The 17569-nt window shown below is 43.4% G+C and overlaps 2 protein-coding genes across 8 annotated transcripts in view; one reads left to right on the forward strand and one right to left on the reverse strand.

The window, feature by feature from the left end:
- LOC106576082 (receptor-type tyrosine-protein phosphatase zeta) overlaps nucleotides 1-9691 on the forward strand; it is a 52733-nt gene extending 43042 nt beyond the window's left edge. For all 6 annotated transcript variants that reach the window (XM_045699720.1, XM_045699721.1, XM_014152963.2 and 3 more), the window contains 10 exons: nucleotides 69-232; nucleotides 440-575; nucleotides 747-893; nucleotides 1094-1187; nucleotides 1455-1531; nucleotides 2198-2329; nucleotides 2491-2643; nucleotides 4082-4224; nucleotides 4485-4620; nucleotides 8681-9691. In XM_045699720.1, coding sequence (XP_045555676.1) covers nucleotides 69-232; nucleotides 440-575; nucleotides 747-893; nucleotides 1094-1187; nucleotides 1455-1531; nucleotides 2198-2329; nucleotides 2491-2643; nucleotides 4082-4224; nucleotides 4485-4620; nucleotides 8681-8824 — 1326 coding nt within the window. In that variant the 3' untranslated portion in view covers nucleotides 8825-9691. The remainder of the gene's footprint in view (nucleotides 1-68; nucleotides 233-439; nucleotides 576-746; nucleotides 894-1093; nucleotides 1188-1454; nucleotides 1532-2197; nucleotides 2330-2490; nucleotides 2644-4081; nucleotides 4225-4484; nucleotides 4621-8680) is intronic.
- A 2245-nt stretch (nucleotides 9692-11936) lies between these two features.
- Nucleotides 11937-17329, reverse strand: LOC106576097 (HMG box-containing protein 1). 2 transcript variants are annotated; one of them, XM_045699723.1, is made up of 11 exons: nucleotides 17196-17329; nucleotides 16035-16142; nucleotides 15548-15752; nucleotides 15236-15371; nucleotides 14811-14922; nucleotides 13698-13810; nucleotides 13348-13504; nucleotides 13056-13200; nucleotides 12654-12878; nucleotides 12331-12472; nucleotides 11937-12203 (listed from the first exon to the last, which is right to left on the reverse strand). In XM_045699723.1, the coding sequence occupies exons 1-11, from the start codon at nucleotides 17251-17253 to the stop codon at nucleotides 12186-12188; spliced, it is 1419 nt and encodes a 472-aa protein (XP_045555679.1). In that variant the 5' UTR covers nucleotides 17254-17329; the 3' UTR covers nucleotides 11937-12185. The 2 variants fall into 2 exon arrangements, with proteins under 2 accessions (XP_045555679.1, XP_014008462.1); XM_014152987.2 differs by having other exon boundaries at nucleotides 12615-12878; nucleotides 17196-17328.
- Nucleotides 17330-17569: the final 240 nt, after the last annotated feature.

A 17569-nucleotide genomic window follows, 5' to 3' on the forward strand; every position in this document is an offset into this window, starting at 1 on the left:
GAAGATGCACTGAAGTGCACAGAGCTTCTAGTCTGTTTGACCCTGCCTGCTGTGTGTTGTACCTACAGGCTTCCCAGCGGGGATATTGTGCTGAGAGGACGGTGGTCCAGTACCACTACACCCAGTGGCCTGACATGGGCGTGCCTGAATACACCCTGCCTGTCATCTCCTTCGTACGGGCCTCGTCCCAGGCCAGGACTCAGGACATGGGCCCCGTCCTTGTACACTGCAGGTGGGCTGGGTGTGTGTGGGAAGGGGGGGGGGGTTAATAACAACCAGGGGGAAAGACTTGGCAAAAATATTGCTTGAGAAAGGGTTGAATAACAGTATGCAGATCCAATGGCTTTGTGCAGAAGGTGAATATCCCGAGTATTCATTTCTGAAAAGGGAAGCATTGTGTTGTGTGGAACTCTCTCACAAGTATGTTCTGTGTGTGTAGTGCTGGTGTGGGGAGGACAGGGACCTACATCGTGCTGGACAGTATGCTGCAACAGATCCAGGACCAGGGAACAGTCAACATACTGGGCTTCCTCAAACACGTCAGAACACAGAGGAACTACCTGGTACAGACGGAGGTAATGCACACACTTACAGGAGCAGCGTTTCCCAAACTCGGTCCCGGGGAACCGAAGGGGTGCACATTTAGGCTTTTGCGCTAGAACTATACAGCCGATTCTAATAATCACGTCATTATCCAGCCCTGATGTGAGAAGTCTCTCTCTGTGTTATGTCTCTCTGGTCCTCAGGAACAGTATGTGTTTATCCATGATGCCCTGGTGGAGGCCATCGTCAGCAGGGACACTCTGGTGACCTCTGACCTGGTCCACTCCTACGTCTCGGACCTGCTGACCACTGGGCCCTCCGGGAGGACACGCATGGAGAGACAGTTCAAGGTCAGAACACACACACACACACAGAGTGGAACCCAACACCCTAGTGTGCTACTTTCTGGGCCCTGACTTGGGACCTGCCCAAACACATTGAGGATACATCCTTTGAAGTAATCACTGATCTGGCATGACTTGATTGGTGAAAGCCACTTAGCAGGAGTGATGGTAATGTGTTGGTAATGTTTACTACTGTTGTGTTATAGCTGGTGAGTCAGCGCAGAGCCAGACAGGCTGACTACGCCGCTGCCCTGAGAGAAGGAAACGCTGACAAAAACAGGACCTCCTCTCTCATGCCGGGTGAGTTGAAGTAGCCAATCACACACAACACGATATAGTTGGTTAGAGACAGCCATTCAGTCAATACCAGGAAAAGGTTCTCCTTCATCCATGTCTTACCTCAGCAGAGAAGAGAAATAGGCAAAAGAACATTTCGATTCAGAGTAATAAAAAAATGGAATAGTTTATCTGAGAGAACCAGAACTCTTTCAATAAATAAATTCAAGCAATACTTTAGGACCACTTGAAAATAGTCAATTGCGTGGTGTGTTTCTGTGTGTGCTGCAGTGGAGAGATCCAGAGTGTGTCTGTCATGTCCAGTGGAAGGAGAATCTTCAGACTACATCAACGCTTCCTATATCATGGTAAGAACGAGGTTGTCCATTTGGACCCCTTATAAATGCTTTATAGAGCATTCGCAAGGTCTTCATAAACACTACATACACTGAGTGTACAAAACATTAGGAATGGCTTTTTCCATGACATAGACTGACCAGGTGAATCCAGGTGAAAGCTATGATCCCTTATTGATGTCACCTGTTAAATCCACTTCAATCAGTGTAGATGAAGGGGAGGAGACGGGTTAAAGAAGGCTTTTTAAGCCTTGAGACAATTGAGACATGGATTGTGTATTGTGTGCCATTCAGAGGGTGAATGGGCCAGACAAAATATTTAAGTGCCTTTGAACAGGGTAGGGTAGTAGGTGCCAGGTGCACCGGTTGAGTGTGTCAAGAACTGCAACGCCGATGGGTTTTTCACTCTCAACAGTTTCCCGTGTGTATCAAGAATGGTCCACCACCCAAAGTATTGTACATCCAGCCAAATTGACACAACTGTCCCTGTGGAATGCTTCTACACCTTGTAGAGTCCATGCCCTGATGAATTGAGTCTGTTCTGAGGGCAAAAGGGGTGCAACCCAAAATGAAGGTGTTCCTAATGTTTTGTACACTCATAAACCATGTCGAAGCAAAGTGATATGTGTGTTCCGGATTCATGTTGTTTATTTTGACTGTGTCTGTGCTGTGTTCCAGGGTTACCACAAGAGCAGGGAATTTATCCTGACCCAGTCTCCTCTCCCCTCCACTGTCTCTGACTTCTGGAGAATGGTCTGGGACCACAACTCACAGCTCATCATCTCCCTGCCTGACACACACACAGCACAGGTAAGCAGGTAGCACTTCACACACACACAGACACACACACGCACACACACACACACACACACACACACACACACACACACACACACACACACACACACACACACACACACACACGTCAACAGTATCACACCTATAACGCTGTCTCCATTGTGTCCTATCAGAGTGAGGGGGAGGAGTCTTGTGTGTACTGGCCCAGTAAGGATCAGCCAATCAGCTGTGAGGGTTTCATAGTGTCGTTCTCTGGAGAGGACCACATCTGTCTGGCCAACGAGGAGAGACTGGTGGTCCACGACTTCTTACTGGAGGCCACACAGGTAAGATCCAACCCCACACACTCACACGTGCAAGCTCGCACACGCATACACACACACACAGATTTAACCACATACACAGCCCAGCTAGCACATAACGATCTGAGAACCAAATGTTTCTTATAGCTTGGTGGGAGCATGGTTGTCCTATGGTTATTTTGCAACCTTTCCACAACTTTCTGGGAATGGTGCAGGATAGTTGCCTGTCTTTGGAACATTCTCGGCACATTTAAGGAACTTGACAAAAAATTATTATTTTCTTGGTATTTCATTACTTTAACAGAACATTTCCTAAAAGTTCAAACATGGTTACATTTCATTTCAATTTTGGTAATGTTCGAGTAACGTTCTCCAACTAGTTTGGCTTTGGGAATGTTCTCAGATAGTTGAGAGAACGTTAAGAAACAAGTTCTTCCGTGGGAATTTCAGTACTTCAGCATAATGTTTCCTAAGGTTTCCTCAAGGTTTTCTTTAAAGTCAGGTTCTCAAATTGTTCCAAGAACGTGAAGAAAACGTTACATAACCAACATAAGAAAACGTTTGTAATGTTCAGAGAACTTTCTTGCAATGTTATTTAAAAACGTAAACATTCCATTCTCAGCATCAACAAACACTTTGTATCCTCTATCTTGTTTAGTGTGTTGAGGTGTGTTGGCCGCGACCACTAATTGTCCACATCTGATCTTAATGAGTGCTTTGAAACAAAAGTATACACCTCACACACATGGTTATGGGCATAAAAAAAGAAGACACCTGTACCATGCCAGATATAGATCTTGAAATGTATTACATTTTGAGTTTGAATCTCAATATTTCAATTTATATACATCAAAAAGGACTGAACTATAACAAAACCGTTTCACATAGAAACCGAATTTTGATCGTTTTTTAACGTTCCACCCATTAGGCCACCAGAAGGTGATTTGGTCATTTGACTGCAGGAAAGGGCTACTGCCCAAGGAAATGAATTTCCATGTGTCCTATCTGTGCATGGAGTTCAAACATGTTTCGAACCCCAAATAATCTAGCAGTGTTATTAAAAGTCTTATTGAAACATTCAGAAACATTCCCTATAATTTCATTTCTCAGAGGGTTAATAACACTTCCAAGGAACCAGAGTAAAACGCTCTCAGAACCTCCCTGGATGCAAACTAAAAATAAACATTCCCAGAACAGACAAAATGTTCGCTTCTGTTCTCAGAACTGTTCACAACCAATGTGAAACCAAAAACATACGTTCCCACAACTTCCAATGAACCAAATGTGCTAGCTGGGAGAGATCAAACCACACACAGATCAAACCAGACACATACACACAAATGAGGACCACACACAAATGAGAACTACACACACACACACACACACACACACACACACACACACACACACACACACACACACACACCTTCCCACACTCCTCTCTCTCTCTTTCTTTCCCCAGGATAACTATGTCCTGGAGGTGCGTCAGTACATGTCCCCCTGCTGGCCCAACCCAGACAGCCCCGTCAGCAGCACCTTCCAGCTGCTCAACATGATCACAGAGGACAGCAGACGGAGAGAAGGAACCATAGTCGTACATGATCGGTGAGTTACTGCTCTCCTCTGTTCCTCTCCTCTGTTCCCTCTGTGTTCTCTGGGGTTGAGAGGTCAGCTGAGGGCTGGTAGGGTGCGAGGAATCTTATTTGAAGAGTGTGTTATCTCACTGATGGGAACTGATTTCACTGATTCACCATATAAAAGTGCTTTTTGTTACAGGAGTTGTTGGCTCATTCTGTGTTTGAGACAAAGACTTGGGTGTTGTTTCCGTAATTGGTTCATAGCATATTTTCCCCTGTCTGTGCCAGGCTGGGTGGCTCGATGGCGGGGCTGTTCTGTGCCCTCACCACCCTGGCACAGCAGCTGGAGCAGCAGGGCTCTGTGGATGTGTACCAGGTGGCTCGCATGACTAACCTCATGAGGCCTGGTGTCTTCAACGACATGGTACGTCCTGGAACAGCACACACACAACACAGAAACACAGGGAACATAGCACAGCTCATACATAGACACACACATACTCACACCAGCCTGGTCTCATAGACTAGATGTAAAATAGTAAAGGAAAATCCGGGACATTGAAATGAGTATGATATGTTACGTTTGGTGTGGTTACATAAAACAGAAGGTTACTTAAAAAAGGACAGGAGTTGGTCGGGGTGGATGGGTGGTCGTATAACGCGAACGTCTAGCAACCCAAAGGTTGCGTTTTCAAATCTCATCACGGACAACTTTAGCAACTGTGCAACTACTTTCTACTTTTTAGCTAATGCAACTACTTAGCATGTTAGCGAACTCTTACCCAAACCCTAAACTTAACCCTTTAACCTAACTCCTAACCTTAACCCCTAGCCTAGCTGTAACGGCCGTCGTCAGAATGAGACCAAGGTGCAGCGGAGGATGTGTTCATCTTAAATGAATTTATTCAAGAAAGAACACGTTAGACAAAAAAACAAGAAACCGACAGCCAAACAGTACTGTCAGGTGCAAACACTAAACAGAAATTATTCACCCACAAACCCCAAAGGAAAAACAGGCTGCCTATGTATGACTCTCAATCAGCAACAACGATCTACACCTGTTCCTGATTGAGAGCCATACACGGCCGAAACAAAGAAAACCACCAACATAGAAAAAGAAACCTAGAACGCCCACCCATGTCACACCCTGGCCTAACCAAAAATAGAGAACAAAAAACCCTCTCTATGGCCAGGGCGTTACACTAGATAACGTTGGCGTTAGCTACCTAGCTAACGTTAGTTAGCCACAACTAATTGTAATTCGTAACATATCATGCGTATTGAAAAATCCGTAACATATTGTACCAATTGTAATTCGTAACATATCACACAAATTGTAATTTGCTAACGCTAACTTTAGCCACAACTAATTGTAATTTGTAACATATCATACTGTTAGGTTCTCATTTTTCAGAGTAAATAACTCACGTACACTAGAAAAGCTTAACCAAGTTAAATTCTTCCCAAAGGGTCGGCACAGCTGTATTCAGACAAAAACATGTTTCCACCATTACAAGTATATATACTCCACTTTAAACACTCCTCCTTCTCTCCAATCCTTACATCTTATGGTTCCACAGGAAGACTAAGTGATAGTGGTAAACCGTCCTGTCTCCCTTAAGGTGACCTGACCTCAACCCCCTTGATGTGTAACCCTAAGCTCTCCATCCGTATCACCCTTCGCACTCCCATGACTCCCTCCCGTCCACCCAGCACATTCCACATCCACTCTGTCTTTCTACAGAGAACCATTAACTTCATAAAAAACTGTCTCTTTATATACCATGCTTCTGATCTATCATGTCTTTAGTATCTCAATGTTCAAAGTTTACCCCGAATCCAACAATACGTAGTGCAAATTCGTAACATATTGTACGAAATGCAATTCGTAACATATCACACAAATTATAATTTGTAACATATCATACGAATTGTAATTAATAACATATCATAAGAAATGGATATGGACATCCACATATTAATACATACCACACCAAATGGAACACATCACACTAATTTGGTTCTGACGGATTTCCATTTACTATGTTACACCCACCCCTGAGTCCAGGTTGCACACACATGTACACACACGTTACACAAACAGCTTACACAAACAGCTCACATAGTTCACTAAGTTAGCTCACACACACACCTGCACACCATACACAGTTAGCTCACTCACACACTGCTCACAAATTAATCAATCAAATGTATTTATAAAGCCCTTCTTACACCAGCTGTCACAAAGTGCTGTACAGAAACCCAGCCTAAAACCCCAAACAGCAAGCAATGCAGGTGTAGAAGCACGGTGGCTAGGAAAAACTCCCTAGAAAGGCCAAAACCTAGGATGAAACCTAGAGAGGAACCAGGCTATGAGGGGTGGCCAGTCCTCTTCTGGCTGTGCCAGGAAGTAAATAGCTCTCACACCTGGCCAGAGTGCGAATTACACCATGACACTCAGGGCGTCTCTATTGAGTGCACGTGCTTGCGTTGGCCTAATAATAAAAAAGATGTAAAGGAATCCAGCATCCAAACTGCATGTGTACTCTTGACATTTGATGAATGGAAATAGACATCTGTTACAAAACACCAAGTGTTTTGTAACAGATTAGTTCTACATTAAAACACTTGGTGTTTTAATATAGAACTAATCAACAGCGATTGCCATTGATTAGTGACCTTTTTTGTAGCCTGAAAAGTCAGGACACCTAAAATGAGGCTAAAACTGTCCTGGAAAAAATGGGATGGTCAGCCTAACACACAAGGTCAACTTACAAGACTAGGCTATAATGTGTATTAACTATTAACTTCAAATAGGCCTACCAGTATCCAGTGTGTAGTGGTAAAAAATAAATAAAAGGTGAGTAAACTATGATTGCCAATTGTGGTGAAAAAAGTAACGCTCTCTATACTTTCAATGCATTTTTCTGAAAGGGTGGGTAAACTTGCATTTATGCTCCACTAAGCCTATACCACAGCCATACCCTCTCAGCCGAGGCAGTTTTACACACATGAACACATGCAGAACAAGTAGCCTGTGTTCAATATAATACATGAGTTGAATCAAAACATTCATGAGTTATTGCTTGGAGTCTTCACAGATCATGTGACAAAAGACAAACATTACTTTTCCTTTCTTACATTAATGACATTTATGACTGTGTTGTTTGTAACTATTAAGCTTTTAACAATTGCTAACGTTAGCCACAACTAATTGTAATTCGCATTGATTTCTCACAGAAAGCTGTACCAACCTATTGCTGTACCATTCAAAATGTATCAAAATGTATCATGGGTATGTTTTGCCGTGAAAACGGTTCTCATGGGCACACAAATGCAAAATATTGTAGGCCTATGCCATTGCAAAATCGCTTTTAACCGAAAGAGTCAACTATAGGTCTACTGTCATTACCGTACACTACATGACCAAAAGTATGTGGACACTAAAGTTGGAAGCATAGAATCATCTAGAATTTCATTGTATGCAGTAGCATTAAGATTTCTCTTCACTGGAACTAAGGGGCCGAGCCCAAACCATAAAAAACAGCCCCAGACCATTATTTCTCCTCCACCAAACTTTACAGTTGGCACTATGCATTCTGGCACTATGCATTCTGGCCAAACCCAGATTCATCCGTCGGACTGCCAGATGGTGAAGCGTGATCATTCCAGAGAACGCGTTTCCACTGCTTAAGTGTCCAATGGCAGCGAGATTTACACCACTCCAGCCGACACTTAGCATCGCTCATGGTGATCTTAAGCTTAGGCTGCTCAGCCATGGAAACCCATTTCAGTTCTCGTGCTGACGTTGCTTCCAGAGGCAGTTTGGAAGTTGGTAGTGAGTGTTGCAATTGAGGACAGACAATTTTCAGCGGTCCTGTTCTGTGAGCTTGTGTGGCCTACCACTTTGCGGCTGAGCCGTTGTTGCTCCTAGACGTTTCCACTTCACAATAACAGCACTTACAGTTGACCGGGGCAGCTCTAGCAGGGCAGACATTTGACGAACTGACTTGTTGGAAAGGTGGCATCCTGTGACGTGCATTGGTGTCTAGCTTTATATATTGATAGAAAGTAATAAAGTACCCACATGCACCTGAAAAACAAAGCAATGATCTCTCTAAACAGCTGACTGACAACAGCAAACAATGATTAATCAACTGATAAATCTAATGCATTGGAATAAATTTAAAAAAATTATCAAGGACACATGGCAAACAAATGGCGAAAATGAGGAAGTACAAAGGAAAATTGATGTGTAAAAGAGCCACATAAAAAATAAATGGTTTAAACCATGAAGAGAGGTGGGGGTGTTTGTTTCATTTGGAAGCTTTTATTTTAATATGTACCACTGTAAAACATATTTACCACTGAATTAGAAGAATGGACAAATTATTCAGGGGAACTGAGCCTCCCCCGGCTCCCCCATAATTTGCACCCTGCACCTGGCTCATCCTGCACTCTGTCTTTCACCACTCCCCTCCTAGGAGCAGTACCAGTTCATGTACAGGGCCGTGTTGAGTCTGGTGGACAGCCAGGAAGACCAGAGGGCCCTACGGTCCCCTGAGACCAACGGTTCTGTCCCTCTGGGGGCCACCACTGCAGCAGAGAGCCTGGAGTCCCTCATGTAACCTCTCACACACAGACACACTACAAGGAGCACCACACGCTCTGAGAGATACACTGTGCTCTATGCGGAGAGAGAGAGAGACCTTTTTTTGTACCAGTCGTTTGCAACGTGAGCTAGCAAATTGTGAGTAATAGGCTTAGCTAGCTACAAAATACATGAGATTACGCATCCAATTATCAGAATAAAACATACTGTTTTGCATGTATGACCACACATTGTAACTGGCTGCTAGGGGGTCTGGTATTCTGTGCCTTTTGTAATTCATGTTGTACTTTAAAACTGTTTTGATACTATGTCTTTGTGACTAATGCCAAATGTTCTGTACTCTTGTTTTTTTTGTTGAAAGTTTGTTAAAGTTTTTGAGTTAGTTAAATGAAATATCTATCCATTTGAAATGTCTTATTTGTATGTAATTACTTAAAAGGGATAAATGTCCTTCCTATATTCTGTCATTCTATCTACTGTATGCTTCTTCTTGCTCTTGTGGATGACTTGTGTAAATACTGGTGTCAAACTTGTACAATAAGAGATGTTCTGTTGGAAAGGTGAAATTCTGTAATATTATGTAAATAATAATAATTGACCACTTTCAAAAGGCCAAATCTATTTATACCTCTAGATTTGATATTTTACTATGAAGTTGGCTTTCTAGCCATTTACAAACGCTATTACTGTTTTTTTCGTCTCGTTTTCTTTGGGGGGGAGGGTATTACTGTGTTGATAATTTAGTTCAAATATCGATAATGCTTATTTGTTATGTTTTGATCTTTTTTTAACATAAAGTTTGGACTTTTCAGTAGTCATAAGGTTATTATAAACAGCACTGTATAGTTGAACAGGATGAGTAAAGATGTTCTCTAAACCTTAACCTGGTCATTTACTATCACAACAAACTTTTGTCGTAGTCTCAGTAATCTTTCCTGTCACCCCAATGAAACTCTTTAAAAAAAAACAGTTCAGATCCATGTTTTTATTTACACTATAATACAAGAGCATTGTGGGTGCAAGTTTCAGGAGGACCTGTACATTATTGATGAAGACAAATAAATAAACTAATCAAATCAATTTCACAATCTCAACTGAGATTGAGTCCGTAATTATACTTGCGTTTAGCTACACTTGAATTATTCGTTACATATTGATGTACACAACACATATCCGTCGTACAGAAGATACAGTGTATATAGTGCATAATTGCAGTGAGAGTATGCATGTCCGTCCCATAGGTATGTTAACATCATTATAATATAACACATTGTATGGCCTAGTCGTTTGTCACACACCCAGTGCACTTGACCTGGGTAAGATATGCCCAGGTCCAAACCAACCCCTACCCACTAGACACTACTGTAGATATGAGATGACTAGATAAAATCTACTTTAAAGGAAACTATGATGTGGCAAGTGACAGTTTGCTTCTTGAAAGTCCACTATCTTGAAAACCGCAAACATTTTGGTATCAACAATGGGCTAATGTAACAAACACCAAAAGATCGTTTTTGAGTGTAGTTTTTAAGTGCTTAATTAAGGGGTAGGTGTCAATTTAGAATACAGCAAGAATCAAGGTTAAGCACATATCCCACCCCTCCCTCCCTTCCTCTCTGCATTTACAAAGTGAAAATAGTAATAATATAATAAAATAGCAATAATATATCAAGTTATACAAATATAGACATAATCGGAAGCATTGTTAAATTCCCTAGACTGATCTCTGGTTGAAAAATAGACATGTTGTTTTCACCTCCCCTTTCCTTACTCTACATCACCACAGGGGCTCATGTGTTTCAAGCTATAAGGTATGAAATGACCTGAAATGAATCAAAATGATTTAAAAATAATACATTCTTGCTTTGGAAGATTAAGGCAAGTCGGACATAAAAAATATATCTTATGTTCAAGCACAGTTAGTATATTATATATACAGTTGGAGTCGGAAGTTTCCATGCACTAAGGTTGGAGTCATTAAAACTCGTTTTTCAACCACTCCACAAATTTCTTGTTAACAAACTATAGTTTTGGCAAGTCGGTTAGGACATCTACTTTGTGCATGACACAAGTCATTTTTCCAACAGTTGTTTACAGACAGATTATTTCACTTATAATTCACTGTATCACAATTCCAGTGGGTCAGAAGTTTACATACACTAAGTTGACTCTGCCTTAAAATAGCTTGAAAAATTCCAGAAAATTATGTCATGGCTTTAGAAGCTTCTGATAGGCTAATTGACATCATTTGAGTCAATTGGAGGTGTACCTGTGGATGTATTTCAAGGCCTACCTTCAAACTCAGTGCCTCTTTGCTTGACGTCGTGGAAAAAATCAAAAGAAATCAGCCAAGACCTCAGAAAAAAAAAATTGTAGACCTCCACAAGTCTGGTTCATCCTTGGGAGCAATTACCAAACGCCTGAAGGTACCACGTTCATCTGTGCAAACAATAGTACGCAAGTATAAACACCATGGGACCATGCAGCCGTCATTCCGCTCAGCAAGGAGACACGTTCTGTCTCCTAGAGATTAACGTACTTTGGTGCGAAAAGTGCAAATCAATCCCAGAACAACTGCAAAGGACCTTGTGAAGATACTGGAGGAAACAGGTACAAAATGATCTATATCCACAGTAAAACGAGTCCTATATCGACATAACCTGAAAGTACCTTCAGGCGTTCGGAAAAGGTACCTTCAGGCGTTTGGAAATTGTTCCCAAGGATTAACCAGACTTGTGGAGGTCTGCAGTTTTTATGAGGTCTTGTCTGATTTCTTTTGATTTTCCCATGACGTCAAGCAAAGAGGCACTGAGTTTGAAGGTAGGCCTTGAAATACATCCACAGGTACACCTCCAATTTACTCAAATGATGTCAATTAGCCTATCAGAAGCTTCTAAAGCCATGACATTACTTTTTGGAATTTTCCAAGCTGTTTAAAGGCACAGTCAACTTAGTGTATGTTAACTTCTGACCCACTGGAATTGTGATACAGTGAATGAGAAGCGAAATAATCTGTCTGTAAACAATTACTTGTGTCATGCACAAAGTAGATGTCCTAACCGACTTGCCAAAACTATAGTTTGTTAACAAGAAATTTGTGGAGTGGTTGAAAAACGAGTTTTAATGACTCCAACCTAAGTGTATGTAAACTTCCGACTTCAACTGTATTTGGCTAAGGTGTATGTAAACTTCAGACTTCAACTGTACATCTATATACGTATCTAAAGTGTGTGTGTGTGTGTATGTGCGCGCGCGTGCGTCGTCCGTGTCCTGCCTCCCCCCATACACCCCTCTTCCCAAGTTTGTCCTCCCCTCTTTCGCCTCCCTCTCTTTTCTCCTGTCATCTGCCTCATCCCTCTCTCGTGTGTCTGCGTCTCTTAGTTCCCCTGGGAACCCTGTAACGGAGAACAAGATGAAGAGAGAGGAAAGGTTAGGAACAGTTCCAAGGGGCTGATATTAAAATGAACACCATGCAAGAGGCTTCATAGGATATGTGTGTGTGTGTGCGTGTCCTCTCCTCACTGAGTTGGTTCTCTTGCGTTTCCAGCAGTCAGGGTTGAGTCTCTTCTGCTCGTCAGCCAGAGCCTTGGCCTCCATGGTGTACATCCTCCTCTCCTCTCCTCGCATTTTCTTCCACTTCTCTCCCAGGATCACACTGATCGCTCTGAGGGCAGCACACACACACACACACACACACACACACACACACACACACACACACACACACATAATGTGTTATTTTCACTTGATTTTTTTAGTCCAGGGAATTTTGAGATTTTTTTGCACACACAAATGCGCACACACACCTGTTGTCCTTCCCAGGGTACATCTGGGTGTACTCTAACCTGAACTTCTTTGCGAATAGCATGAATGCATTCATTGGCCGCTTGCACTTCGTTGGCGAAGCCCCGCCGGCTGCTCCCGAGTCCTGCTGGCTCTTAATTGGCTTGTTACGGTGTGTGTCTTGGTCGGGGCTGACGGCGCCCCCGCAGGACTGGGTGGTCCTACGCTGCCGAGCCATGCTGCTCAGAACGTACACTGCCGACGAGTCCAGGGGAGTGAAGTCATAACTGACGTGAAAACCACAGGAACACAAAGAAGAGTCACACACGGAGATCTGAGAGGCTTTAGCTCAGGGGGGCTAACACAGTCTTGAGCCGCGGTTCAAATCCAGTGTGTCACACAGGCGTTGTAAACTACAGAATGGACACTACTACCAATATTGAACTAACGCTGTGAGGTTTTACCTCCTGAACATGTCGAACACCAGGGAGTCGTCAGTGTGGACGGCATCTCTGTGTCCAGGAGGCAGACACACATCACCCACCATCACATCATAGCACGGGATCCCATACTGCACCACAGTCAGACTGGGGTAGAACGACGACCAGCCTGGCGCAGGAACACACACACACACACACACACACACACACACACACACACACACACACACACGTTAGAAGAACACACGTTACACCTCATACTTTACAAACGTTACACACACATCACACACATTACACACACACCCAGGCCTCTGACCTTTGTTTCTGACGTAAAACGGGTGGTCCAGCAAACACTCAGCGGACAGAAGCCACTCCCCACAGGCACCTGGGTCAAAGGTCAGCTTGAGGACGGACTGGCCGAACACCCGGCTCTCTGTGTGGGACACCAGCCTCAGGCCCTCACGACCATAGCCCTGAGGACAAGACACAACAGGGTTAGTGATGGTGAACTGTACTCACAAGGGGCTCACAGGGAGATAGGAGATGATAGGAGACCATATTAAAGAATTTCAGTTCATCTGTGTTACTCAGGAACACATCAGTCCACTGAGCTAGGCATTACTGTACCTTCAGGGGATGTGATATTGCCTCTAAATGAGTATGTACCTTCAGGGGGTGGGATATAGCCTCTGTCTCATCGTCTGAGTCTTCGTCCGACACCAGTTCCTCAGCATCCTGCCACTCCACACTAGAACCCTTATGGAACTGCAGACGAGTGCCTGAGGACACAGGAAGAAATGTATAAAAAACAGATTAATGGTCATTGCACAACAAGGTCAGGCGTTCGGGTCCCGGAAGTGATCACATAGATGTATACAGTCAGTGGCAAGTTTATTAGGTACATCTAGTACCAGGTCGGACCCCCCTTTGCCTCCAAAACATCCTGAATTATTCGGGGCATGGATTCTACAAGGTGTCGGAAACGCTCATTGCTCAATTGGTATCAAGGGATCTAACTTGTACCAGGAAAACATTCCTCACACCAGTACACCACCAGCCTGTACTGTTGACACCAGGCAGGATGTGTCCATGGACTCATGCTGCTTATGCTAAATCCTGACTCTGCCATCAGCATGACACAACAGGAACCGGGATTCGTTGAGCCAGGCGATGTCTTTCCACTCCTCAGTTGTCCAGTGTGATCACGTGCCCACTGGAGCCACTTCTTCTTTAATCTGATAGGAATAGAACCCGGTGTGGTCGTCTGCTGCTACAGCCCATCCAGGTCAAGGACTGACGAGTTGTGCGTTCCGAGATGCCGTTCTGCACACCACTGTTGTACTGCACCATTATTTGTCTGTTGCGGCTACCTGTTAGCTTGCACGATTCTTACCATTCTCCTTTGACCTCTCTCATCAACAAGCTGTTTTCGCCATCAGGACTGCTGCTGACGGAATGGTTGTGTTTGTCACACCATTCTTGGTAAAACCTAGACACTGTCGAGCTTGAAAAGCCCAGGAGGGCGGCCGACTCTGGGATACTGGATCTTGCGAGCCTGACACCGACGATCATGTCATGCTCAAAGTCGCTATGCTCACTGGTTTTGCCCATTCTAACGTTCAATAACTGAACAGTAACTGAATGTCTCGATGCCTGTCTGCCTGCTTTATATAGCAAGCCACAGCCACTTGACTTACAGTACTGTCTGTAGGAGCGATCCATTTTCGTGAAAGCGGTGGCGTACCTAATAAACTGGCAGATAAGTGCATATATATGAACCTTTGAGGAAGCAGTGCCAGGCAGTAGGTGGCCAGGAGTGGCTCCATCCCATGTCCTCATCATCAGACACAGAGAAGTGGCAGGACACAGCAGACTCACACTCACTACTGACCTGTCGATATGAGAGAGACCAGAGGGGATTATCACTAACACAGGATCAATTAGTTAGCTAGATAACTTTCACTTATATTCTCAAACAACTACATATTTCCTAATTTATGGGGAAAGACAATTGACTTCAAATTGTATAATTGTGTGTGTGTGTGTGTGTGTGTGTGTGTGTGTGTGTGTGTGTGTGTGTGTGTGTGTGTGTGTGTGTGTGTGTGTGTGTGTGTGTGTATTCTCAGTAAAAGCAGTGCTGTGCGTTTGCTGCACTGGTCCAGTGTTGCCACCTGGTGGATGTAGTGTAGCATAACAGATCTTACCCTGACTCGCCTGCTGCGCTCCTTGTGTTGGCCTCTAGAGGGCAGGCTGCTGGAGGTCAGGGGAGGCCGGGTGTGGGGAGGCCGGGCGTAGGAATGGAGGTTACTACTGGTGCCAAAGATGTGGATGGGAGTTGACCTGGGGTAGTTAGAAATGGATAGTTATGAAGTATTCAAATGGGAGTGTGTGTGTGTGTGTGTGTGTGTGTGTGTGTGTGTGTGTGTGTGTGTGTGTGTGTGTGTGTGTGTGTGTGTGTGTGTGTGTGTGTGTGTGTGTGTGTGTGTGTGTGTGTGTGGTACAGTAACATCCCTTACCTGACGACCTGAGTGGAGCCCTGTAGCAAGGGACTCTGGGGGCCCGTGGCAATGTGAGCTAGCTGTGTGAGCCAGTGTGTGTCCGGGGGCCCGGCCGTGTGAGTGTGTGTGTGTCCGTCACGTTCCTGATGGGACACCCTCGCCCCCACCTGAAACACAATGGGGGCTGTCTGGTCCTCCACCTCCTCCAGCTTCGGGAGGTCATCTAAGGGGAAATTATAGAAATAGAATAACTAGGTTGATCAGAGTTCCTTTAAGGGGTTAAATATGTAAATCGAACAGCTAGAATGAACAGAGATCTAAAAGCATGATGTTTCACAGTAAATCAGGAATGATGTATTTGCATCACTCTGCTAAATGATGTATAAAAGGTGCTTTACAATTTAAAAGTATGGTAATGACTTACCATTATATTTTCCTGCATAAAGCGTAGCCTACATTACACATCTATAATCACATCATAAACATGACATTAGCTTATAATTACCGTATTCCATGTGGCTGTCACTGGTGGGGCATCCGGGGGAGGAGGGCAGGTGTTCTTCACACTGGAGCAGGTCCAATCCCTGGTCTCTACCTGCCTCTGGCCCTGGCCCTGTGATATCCAACATAGTACTACTGCTGCTCAGAGGACTTTTAACTTCCCACACCATGTTATAATGCTTCTTTAGGTCATCTGACTGGACACAAACATACACACACCATATTCATTCATTCATTAACGTTTTATTAACAAAGTTATTGAATGTGAACACAATATGTTTGACTAGGGTGACCACATTTAAAATACCCAAATGCGAGACAACAGGATGATTTTACGGGACAGCGCGGGACAGTGTTCCCTGGTGTACAACATTGGAAAGGGGTGAGATGAGGAAGGGAAAGGGTGGGGGCCTGAGGTGACTGTTCTTATGCGGAACCAATTACGCCTTTGCCTTTGGTAAACATTTGTTTTGGAAATTGAGAGCAACTGTCACAAAACAATAAAGATTCGTATAATTGTGTAATCAACGTAGACAGAACTTTTTCATTTCGATTTCTCAACAGCGTCATGTCCTGCAGGCCTTGTTATAAACGTTCAGGACATCGCGCATGCTCATTTGAGCTCATTCATTCAATACCGTGAAAGGACGATAACTCACTGCCATAAGTTTAAAATCACGAAAATATCTCATAAATAGTTATACCCGCCATTGACAGCAAACTTTATTACTGCCGAGTGATTTGGTTTACAACGAAATTCTTACATAGTAATACACGATCCCATTGATTTGGCAAACGCAACCTAATTTGGCCAAGGCTTTGTCAAAATACAGAAGTGTCGAGCTGACAGAATTTGGAGCTTGTGCTATATGCAGAAGTAGAAAAGAGTAAAACATGTCACGCGGAACAAATGTCAATATTTGTATACAGTGAAATGAAAGAATGAAAGATCCTATGCATTCGTCTCTTGCTCAAGCTGGTTAAGAAAACGAAACGCCAACAATGAACATTGTATGCGATCTGACATGTCATTCGAAACTGAAGGAGGCAATGTCAAATTCACCTTTTTCCTCTCCGTCTGTAATATTCTGCTAATTATTTCTTCATTTCAATGCATTAAACATTTTGTCTACTGTATTTCAAATAAACTTTCTTTGCAACTCACCAAAACATTCACCATCAACGAGAAGTGAGAGATAAATATTATTATTTTTCGCAAACATTATTGGTGGCTTCAGACGTCAATCTATGGCCTCTCTCTTGTTAATTGGTTATTCACTGAGTAAATACACCCTCGTATTTGTTTGCGCTGTTCCTTTTGGCTGTAATCCATGTCCCTCATCTCTTAGATGGCTCTAATTGGGCGACTTCAATCAGCTAGCTATTGTAGTCCTTATACTGTATGAGGTTTAGTTACAGTTTTGGCTACAATTTCAGGGACTGGCAGACAAAGACAGTCAAAAATAAAGGCACAGACTGTCTTTGATAAATGTTTGTAAACATGCATGCATTTGCTGTTTGCGTTTACATGTGTAATAT

This window comes from Salmo salar, chromosome ssa17, assembly GCF_905237065.1.
Source record: "Salmo salar chromosome ssa17, Ssal_v3.1, whole genome shotgun sequence".
Lineage (NCBI taxonomy): Eukaryota > Metazoa > Chordata > Actinopteri > Salmoniformes > Salmonidae > Salmo > Salmo salar.

Excerpts from the sequence above, each read along its gene's own strand:
- LOC106576097 (XM_014152987.2), bottom strand. The coding sequence starts at position 17,253 with ATGTTTGCGAAAAATAATAATATTTATCTCTCACTTCTCGTTGATGGT. Across the intron at positions 14,923-15,235 it reads AGCGCAGCAGGCGAGTCAGG|GTCAGTAGTGAGTGTGAGTC; the intron begins GTAAGATCTGTT and ends TCATATCGACAG. Across the intron at positions 13,505-13,697 it reads CTATATCCCACCCCCTGAAG|GGCTATGGTCGTGAGGGCCT; the intron begins GTACATACTCAT and ends TCTTGTCCTCAG.